The 10,103-nt window shown below is 40.9% G+C and overlaps 1 protein-coding gene across 1 annotated transcript; it reads right to left on the bottom strand.

The window, feature by feature from the left end:
- Positions 1 to 592: 592 nt before the first annotated feature.
- On the bottom strand, positions 593 to 8,412 carry LOC117047877 (vitellogenin-2-like). Its single transcript, XM_033151105.1, has 12 exons — positions 8,407 to 8,412; positions 7,972 to 8,055; positions 6,707 to 6,883; positions 6,468 to 6,610; positions 5,455 to 5,593; positions 4,718 to 4,829; positions 4,344 to 4,530; positions 3,395 to 3,486; positions 2,954 to 3,045; positions 2,248 to 2,398; positions 1,482 to 1,655; positions 593 to 705 (listed from the first exon to the last, which is right to left on the bottom strand). Exons 1-12 carry the CDS (start codon positions 8,410 to 8,412, stop codon positions 593 to 595), a joined length of 1,470 nt encoding a protein of 489 aa, XP_033006996.1.
- Between the last annotated feature and the right edge of the window lie 1,691 nt (positions 8,413 to 10,103).

The following is a 10,103-nucleotide window of genomic DNA, read 5'->3' as shown; positions in this document are numbered from 1 at the left end:
CTCCCAGGAATTCTCATAAGATAATTTTTCATTCTTGGTTGCATATAATGTTTATAAAAAGAAAGTACAGTCCTGTGCCATGCTTTCTGATGGGACAGAAATTGTTCCTTTTATTTTGATGCATTTAACACTTTTCCCACCGTGGAAGAAGGTTGGGAAGTCAACTTTTAAATTAAGTATTCAATTTGATATTAAACTAGATGTTAATTTGTTGTTGTTTTTAAAAATTGAAATTCAATAAAAATTAATTGGAAAAGAATATTTCCTCTTGCCTCTTTACTATTAAAAAATTAAAACACAGTCACAGTATCCAAATTTCCAATCATTCATGCATGCATACAAACATATCATGTCACCTTTTTGCATAACTAATGAAAGGAAGAAACCACCACTTTATTTTTCTGAATGCAAGTGTTTATTAGAAACTCATCCATTTCATTCATAATTGCCTTTGCTTCTGTCGGGTTATGACTTGACTTTAGATGGCTCAGCAGTGCTTTTTCAATTAACTTCTGTGTGGCTGCCTAGAATTAACATACTGGCCTCCCACAGTAAACGGTATTACGGGCTTCTAATCTGTTCAGTAGGAAAGTTATGCTTCACATTGTTCTTCAGCACAATTGCATGTTACGTGGGCTTCAACCAAGGAAACCAGGTCTTCTGATTTTGAAGCGAGGGTAACCAGTTCAGTTGGCATGGTTGCCCCTAGAAACAAAAGGAAAGAAGTAAAAAACATGAAAAGGATTAAACTTTTGCAAAACAAATGTTGCTTCTTATACCTACACTTAGCTGGAGTCTCCCAACCACAACTTTCAAAACAAAAAACCTTCGCTCTGGCATTGCTATTTTCAAAAGGCACTGCCAATGAACTCTTGGGAGGGAAGAGGGGCATTATTGTCCCCCTGCATCGCCCATGTATAGTTTCACTTACTAATGTGCTTCATACGGGGCAAGTTCATTTCAAATCATGTTTCCAGTACAGGCTACAATGCTAGACATACTCCATGGGACTTATATCTGAGTAAATTTACTTAGAGATGCCATTGATGCACTCTAGAGCAACTCTCATTATTATAACTCTATAGTGAATAAACTTTTATTAATGCAAGCCCATGTTTAACCAATTATTAATATAAAAGCATATGTTATACACAAATATGGCAATCTGTGAAAGTAGAAAAATCAAATTTATTTACAGTGCTTACTGATGCCAGAGAGTTTCAGGTGCTTTAAACACGCTGCAAGCAAAAGTCTAATCTTTCATAGAAGCAAAAAACTATGAGCCTAGGCTTGCTGTTATAGCATCCTGAACTCCAATAAAATCAGGCTCCTTGCTGCTCCTTTCTTTGATCCCCCTAAAGGAAATGTGTTTTAAACCCTGGGGGCATCCAGAAAGGTAGCAAAATGTCATTCTGCAAAATTAAAGCATGACTAGTGTAATTTTAGTATGTAGACATTCAGTAGACACTACATTGACTTACCAGCTGAGAGACAGTGGAAGCCAGAAGACACCTGAGTTGTTGTGGTGGGTGTGCACTTCTCCTTACAGCTCAGCACGGGCAGATTAGAAACACATTGCATATCTTCTTCTCCAATCCGGATTGGTTTCTCAAGTCTCCTAGTTGTGTGTTTCAGTTTGCAGGCTGCAACAGATTAAGTATAAACCTTTTAAGACATTGCTTTTTAAAAATAAAAATAAAAAAGCCAGAGGTTCTACAGTATAATTCCACATTTAACAGTGATAATGTCCAATAAAACAATGAACTGGGCTTCATAACCCAACAATAAAAGCAACATTTATAGAGTCACCATCTTGATGCTTGTCACTTAGCAGCTACATGGATTCAAGCAATTTAATTCAAGGGTTGAAAGTTTCTATTCATTTACGATTACTATCTTTGGGGTCCAACTGGCAACCTTGGGCAGCTGTGGACACCCTGCCACAGTTGCCTACCTCATTTATTGTTGCTGTTGTTGTTATCCTAGTGCTTTGAGCAATGCTGTGCAGCTGGTTTTAGCCACATTTACATTTTCCACATTGTCTCTGATCTGGCATTGCTCTGGGGCATGATAGGAAATTAAAATGGCAGCTAGACCCAACTGCCTGTTGCTGCCCTCCACTGCTGCAGCCAGGTTAAGTCCACCAAAGCTTACTGATGGAGGAAGGGGTAAATTCTGCATGGTCCCTTCAAACCCAGACCTAACTACCTTAGTCATAATTAAAACAAGCTATCAGACTCTACCTACCTCCACCACATGCATCGGGGACCAACCAGGAGTGAGCAAAGCTCTCTAGATCTTTAGCTGAGTAGCCACTTGGTGTTCGTAATTTTTCTGCATTTCCACCATATACTTCACAAAGACCACAGGTATATCCGATAGCGGGAGTAACGGTTACCTTTATGAAGAGAAAAAAAAGGGGGGAATAGTTGAGATTGAGTTGACAATAAGAATTAGAAGCAATTTGGCTCATCCTGCCAAAGCAAGCACTGAAAATATAATACACAGCAAAGGGGAGCATGTTTCAAATTCAAAGTCTACTAGATCTTTACAGCTATGTGACTCAGTCCAGCACCACGCAGGGTCCTAATGGAGATTTCTCTACCCTCTCTGTGTTAATTCCATAACTGCATTAGTGACACATTCAGTAGCTAGAGGGAAATAATTATCAGTTTAAAGTTGTCTTGGAGACTGGAGAGACTTAAAACTGACGTTGATGATTATAACTTCATACACCTGTTCTTCCAGCCACTGCTTATCAGAAAGGCACTGGGAACATCCCAGTTATGTTTTATTGATTCGAAGAGTAGCAGAGTCTGAGACTGTGGGCATTATCATTATTAGCTGAAGAGGGCAATGTACTTTGATGATCTGATAGGCAAGCACAGGTTTTGTTTTGCTGTTTACAAATCATTTTAAAACCTTGAAAGCATTAGCTGCAGAAGAAGAATACCTGAACACTACGTCCAGTGTAGATCAGCTCCTGAATCCCAAACAATGAAGAAATTACAATTTCACTATTGTGGACTGATTTAACGGCAAACTCTGTAAGTTAAAGAAAAGACAAACTGATGAATCCATTCAGAATTGGGTAAACATATTAAATAAATATTCTTCAGGTTAAACTACTGACCCTGTTCAACTGAAAATTCCTGTTCATCAACGCCTCCACTATTTATTTCAGTATAGTTTAAAGTGAGAGAGTATACATTATTATTCTGTTTTTATGCATGTTGATCTGTGTAAATACAACATTCTAGCCCTGAATTGCAGAAGCAATCAACACTCATCCAGTATTTATTTCTTGCTGGTGTTATACTGGTGTTTAATTTCTTTCTTTGCCTGCCACCTTGAGACAACAGATGACTTAACTTGTAAATGTACATTTACATACCTTCATGTCTGACTGGGAGACGTGCCAGTGGTATTAAAGAACCATCAATTTCCACTATGTTCTTTCCATTGCGATTCTTGAGGGTAATTTCACTTGTAAAAAATAAAGTGAAAGAGAAGCAATTAATGAATTCTCTCTCAATGAGTTTCAGTTACTTCCAATAAAATAGTTTATATTATGTTTTTCTCTTATCTAAGTACTATTATTAAAGGGACAAAATAATTAAATCCGCTACTGTGCATCCTTTAATGTTTTTTTCTTTCCAGATATTAATTTCATCCAAAACCTAAACCCATCTCTACGCTCACCAGATTCATTTAAAACTAAAGTTGCATTCTGCTAGCTACTGATTCTTAGTTAGAATACCACTCCCTGTCCTGTCCTGTGATTTGTCATTGTTTTAATTCTTGAAAAGCAAGTAAGCTTATCTGGGAAGCTAGAGAATTGTTTGTTTACAGTGTTAAGAGGAAAACACAGAGAACCAAAGGAGCAATAGATAAATGGCTTGAATAGACTGCATATATTCCAGAAGTGTTAATACTGCCGAAATTAGCCACTTGGCACCTTCAAGTCAACATGTGAGATTCAGCTTTGGTTTCCATCACCAGCTGAAGCACATAAGGAGTGGGTTGGTAATGACACCAGTCTTGTAAAACGCTCTCCCTTTGAAGGCCCACCCAACCCCTACACTGAATATTTTCAGATGCCCGGTATGATTTAGTTACATGGCTGAAATAAAACAATGTATTATGTATTTGTTGTTTTTTGCTTTAATGTTCATTAGTCTTGATGCAAGCTATTCTGGTTTCTTTTGCAAGAAGAGTGGCGTTAAAATATTTTACAACAAACCGTTAAACATGTACTTTTTTCTTTTGGAAGCTGAAACTTTTCCTTTTACCCTGTGACTGGACTGGATTAGTGCAATGATACTGTGGCTAAGCATACTTACCTGCCGGCAATGGTGATTTTGATTAGCATGTTGTTTGCATTATTAGATTCATATTTTATCAGCACCATAAACTTCTTGTCGCAGGTACAATCTTGTAACAAAGTCATGAAACAATCTGGAGGCAATCTTTTGTCAAAGTTTTGTCCGGTGAAAGTTGTGATCTTTTGACTTTCGACTTTGCAGACACCTGATAACAGAGAAATAAATATGAGTATGAGAGAGAGAGAGAGAGAGAGCATTTTTTCTTTCACTATTTTTTCTGCATTCACAAAAATCTGAGATAATTGTAAAGAAAAATATGTAGAGGCATTCAAAGAAACTGATTCGCTTTTTAAAAAGGTTTTTGATGCTATGGGAATGGTTTAGGTACTGACCATTCTGACTAGCAAGTATCACTGATGGAACATCCCAGAGTTTTGAAGGTTGGCTGGCGTCACCGATAGGCAGTGTAAACGGAATCATGCAGTCTTCAGCATAGATGGTCACCTGGAAAGGAATAGGAAAACAAATTAGAAATCGGCTCTGTTCTAGTGCTGTCTTTCTCTTTGTTCTTCAAACAGGCACAAGGATGTGTTATTTTATTATTAATATTTATTAAATTGCATACCACCTCTCAACCGTAGATCTCACATGTCAAACCCTTATGTTGTTCACACACAGTTCAGCAACATCATTATACATGAATGATTTCTCACTTCATCCTCAAGTATTCCTTCCTCTTTGTATGATTGGTCAACTAAAACCATACTGACCCAGTAACTTGTATTGCATTGTATCTCAGAAGTTAATAGCTGAAAAACTTTAAATGTACACTTTGGGGACAAATGGATATGTACTAAGTGCACACAGGAAGACTAGTATACAAGGCTTCCTCTTTACACATGACCGTAAAATCAATTCTGGGAACAACAACCAAAGGTCATCTTCAAATGGTCAAGAATTTCATCTCTAGCGACACATTGTAAATGCCACCAGCTATCCCTGTTAATCATGGTCCCAGTTCCAAAAAACCAAAGGGTCATTAAAATGGTGGACATGTACACCCTTGATTTTCATTTGAAATAATACTTTCACACCTGTCACATATCAAATAACGTCATCTGCAACTCACAGTGGGTGTCCTCATGATCACGGCGTAGCTTCTAGGATCAGTTAGAGCTATAACCAGTGTAACCTCTTGAGAGGGATTTCTTTGAATTTTGTATGAATAGCCCATCATGTAAGCAGCTCCAGGAATCAGTGTAGTTATTCTTTAAAAAAAAAAAAAGAAAAATCTGTGTTAATTGGCTGTAGTAACATAAAAGGTGTGATTAGCAGTAGTACTATGCATGGGGGTACATATATGAAGAAATAATTAACAGTAATAATGCCCCACAAAATAAGCAGAAATAAGAATGTAGAGGACATAAAATTTAAGTGTTGTTTAAGAATAAAAACTGAGAGGTGATGAATCTTGGCCACATAAGACTGTCTTAAATGTGAAAAGAAGCTAAAAAACAACAGCAGCAACTATAGCAGTCTCATTCAAATAGCCTTCAGGACTAACATAAAACCATCACAGATGACCCTCCACAAGGCAAATTCAGGCTTCAGGGCATGTTGATAAATTAGAAGTTAATTTAGGCAGCAGGGTGGGCAGGCAGGGGTCCTGGAAATTACAAGCTTGAATTACATTTGGCACTGAGCTTTCCAGGGAATGTCTTCATATCAACAGCAACTAGGAGGCTTGGTGGGGCTAAATGTCTCCCTTTTTATCTCCAGAAATACATAAAGGGGTGATAGGTAGCAATTGTCCATAGGCCCTGATTTGGCTTCTGCCCCAAAAGTGGCAGTTTGTGAAGAAAAGCTAACAGCTTTTTGAAGGCTGTTCCTCTTCAGCAGGTATTCACACCCCACTTTCTATTTTGTCCCAGGCCTTCAAAAAAAAAAAAGTATAATAATATTTATACCCTATCCATCTGGCTGGGTTTTCCCAGACACTTTGGGCAGCTTCCAGCAACATGTCTGAGATGGGATTGAGATGAAAACTGGACATCTCCTTTTTGGTCACAGTAAACACGCCCATGTACACTTAGCAGGGATGTCGTAAGTAAGTGAATCATTTGAAGATGTGCATCTACTCACTGTTGCACAAAGGTCGTCACTACCACAGGAAGCCTTTTGTGTGTAGCCTTGAACTGAACTGCTGGCCTTTTAGCAAACCAACCCGTCTCGACTTCCGCGGCGACCTGGTAGTCCTTGCAATCCCAGCCTGCTTCTAGAGTGGTCTAAGTGACAGAGCACAGCATATTTTTGTTAAAATGCAGCATTAGCTTTTGGACTGAATGCTCTGTGAGGGGTCGACACACTTTGAAGAGACTCACCCTGAGCTTGTGAGGGGTGACCATTCTGCTTACGAAGCAGACAACTGGCTTGCTTGGCCGTGTGATGTTTCTCATAGTCACTTTCAGCACGGAGGAGCTGTGGTAAACCTCGCCAATGATTCCGTATTGTCTCTTATTGCGAGTGAGGCATTTGACAGCAAAGGATGCTACTTTATCCTGGGACCAAAAAAAGAAGGAAAACAAAATTATTTAGATTGTTGGCCTAGTCAAAGAAATTACTCAGACCTATTAGTATCATCTACTAGACAGATAGATGCCAGTGGCTCCAAAACCTCTAGATCGGATTAGTGTAACGTGTTAAACGTAGGGCTGCCTCTGAAGATGGTTCAGAAGCTTCAGCTGGTGCTGAATTCAGTGGCCAGGTTGCTCACTGGGACAAAATGGTTTATTACACCGGTCGTAACCCAGCTGCACTGGCTGCCGATTAGCTCCTGGAACCAATTCAAAATGCTGGTTGTGACCTATAAAGCCTCAAACATCTCAGGACTTCAATACCTCAAGGACTGCCTCTCCCCATATAAACTGTCCCAGACCCTGCATTCATCATCTGAGGCCCTTCTATATGTACCTCATCCACATAAGGTCCAGAAGGGCCTTCTCTGTAGTGGCTCCCCATTTGTGGAATACTCTCCCTGAGAGGCTCGCCTGGCACCATTATTACACGCCCTTAGGCTTTCCTCTTTACCCAGGCCTTTGGCCATTAATATATGGGTTGTTAAAGCTGGGGCAGGGGTGTGCATTATAATGATTATTTTATTATTATGCTGTTTATTGAGTTTTTATTATTGCGCTCCGTTAAATGTGTTCTTAATGTTGTACGCTGCCCTGCGATCTTTTGATAAAGGAAGGTATGTAAATCAAATAAATAAAATGTTATGGAGAGTCAATTGAGTCTCTTCTGAAATCTTTAGAAGGATGATTAAGTTATTTCTTTGGCCCTTTCAGAAATGGCTCGTTGAGGCAGCCTCATCATAACAGATTTCTGTTCTGCTCTAGCCTACTCAGTCTAGATACTAATTTATTACTGGGTTTTTTTTGTATATTAATTTTAATCTAAGCCACATTTTATCAAGAACTACTTTGATGTCCCTACTGAGTCAAAAGGCATTGAATACATCAAAAGATAATTAAGTATATAAAAACCCAAATAAGCTATAAGTGATTAATATATTTTCCGATGTATTCCAACTATGCCCAGCTTGTAAATTTCCATCAGTTTTGCCATTTTCCAAAGGGATACTGACCGAAGAGCCTTTTGTGTATTCTTCACTGCTGGAGCTAGAGGAGCTGCTGGAGCTGGAGGACGAGCTGCTTTGCTGTTTTATTGACTGTTAAAAAAATGAAAACAAAAAGCATCCTTAAAGCAAGTCCCAGATTAAGCAGTGGTGAAGGCAGTTTTCTTTGTGACAGTGACTGGCGGAGGGAAAGGTGGAGAGGCCAACAACAGGTGGAGGCGGAGCCAAAGACAAGCAGAGCCAACTCATTCTAGTCCCACCCCCAATCCCCATGCTCCCTGCTGTGTCCTAAAAGGGTGACACTGCAACTAAGAAGGATGAAGCTGTCAATCAGGGCCCCGCCCTGTACTGGATGCAAGTGAGGCAGTGTGGCAGGGCTCCATTCGCCACAATGGACCAGCCTCTACAGTTTCCTTGTGGGTGTTAAAGGCTGTTAAAGTATACAATCATCATCTCCTGGTCTCCATCACGAAATTGTTTCGGAATATACCACCCTAAGCATTTTAACAAAGAGGGTGGGAGTGGGAAGGTGGGGGGGGTGAGTATCATTAATGCTGGAAAAAGTCACCAAGCACTCTCCTTCACCCAGAAGATTACACTATCACCTCGCACGGGAAAGGGCGGGATTGCAACTGCAGTGCAATTTTAAAATACTAGTCATAACGATAATGAGAAATCAGCAATCCAGCAGGCTGAGAATATCATCATCTGGCTTTGCAAGAAAACGGCACGGACAAAAATCTTACCTGCTGTTTCACTGGCAGGAAAGAATATTGAAGAAGTTTGGAATGCCTTTCCTGAGAAAAGAAGAAAGTTTAAGAGTTTTCAGGAAAAGGGATTGCTTTTTTTCAAAGGCATCAACACAGAATAACAGAACTTTAAAAAGATAACACGACAGATTTAACCCCATGAACAATGTTGGGTTTTTTTAAAATTCAACAGTGGGTGCTTCTGAATATCAACCTCTCAGAAATATTGCCAGAGAACATGGATATACATTAACATAACTAGCAAAATCCAAGCCTTTTCTGTTGGAATATTAGCTAGAAACAGCCAGCCCAGCTTGTTTTGTCACCCGAGGCAGAACCTGTCGGCACCTTCACCCCTTGCTGCTGCTGCTGCTGTTGCCTCTGCAAAGAAAAGCCACCTCAGGCATCATTAAGCTTCACCAAAGTCTCATTTCAAACTTTGTGACATCTCAGGAGACTTTGGCAGGTTTGGGGGTGACTTAGGAACAGTCTATATGAGACTTCTCTCCCCATGTGGCCTGGCCTCAGAGTATGAACAGTGGCTGCTTGGTCTGGTGCTCCAGTTGTTGCCTGGCCTAGCCAGACATGCTGTGCCCATGAAGCGGTGCTGCTTGCTTTCTCTTTCCTTTCAAATGTGGTGGCAATGGCTGCATTCCAACCACACTCATGCATTCGACTGAGAGCAATGACAAAACAGTTACCTTTTCCCAGGAAATGTCAGAGCTTTCACTGCTGCTGCTGCTGCTGCTGCTGCCACTGCTGTCACTGCTGCTGTCACTGCTGCTGCTGCTGCTACCACTGCTGCTGCTGCTGCTGCTGCTATCACTGCTATCACTGCTGTCACTGCTGCTGCTGCTGCTGCTGTCACTGCTGTCACTGCTGCTGCTGCTGTCACTGCTGTCACTGCTGCTGGAAGAACTGTCTCTGGACTTTTTCTGCGGAGAATTCTTGGTTTTACGGGGATGTTTAGCATTGCTGTCACTGCTGCTGCTGCTGCTGCTGCTATCACTGCTGCTGCTGCTGCTGCTGCTGTCACTGCTGCTGCTCTCGCTGCTGCTGCTGCTGCTGCTATCACTGCTGCTGTCACTACTGCTGCTGCTGCTGTCACTACTGCTGCTGCTGCTGCTGCTGTCACTGCTGCTGCTGCTGCTGTCACTACTGCTGCTGCTGCTGTCACTGCTGCTGCTGCTGCTGCTGTCACTGCTGCTGTCACTACTGCTGCTGCTGCTGCTGTCACTGCTACTGCTGCTGCTGTCACTGCTGCTGCTGCTGCCGCCCTTTTTGCTGGGCCATTTTTTAGTAGAACCGGATGGTGGAGATGGGAAACGATCCGATTTTCTGTCATGCTCATCATCGTGGCCTTTGGCATCCTTTGTATCCTGCGCTTTGTCT

Source organism: Lacerta agilis, chromosome 6, assembly GCF_009819535.1.
Source record: "Lacerta agilis isolate rLacAgi1 chromosome 6, rLacAgi1.pri, whole genome shotgun sequence".
NCBI lineage: Eukaryota > Metazoa > Chordata > Lepidosauria > Squamata > Lacertidae > Lacerta > Lacerta agilis.
This window is presented reverse-complemented; position numbering and strand designations above follow the sequence as displayed.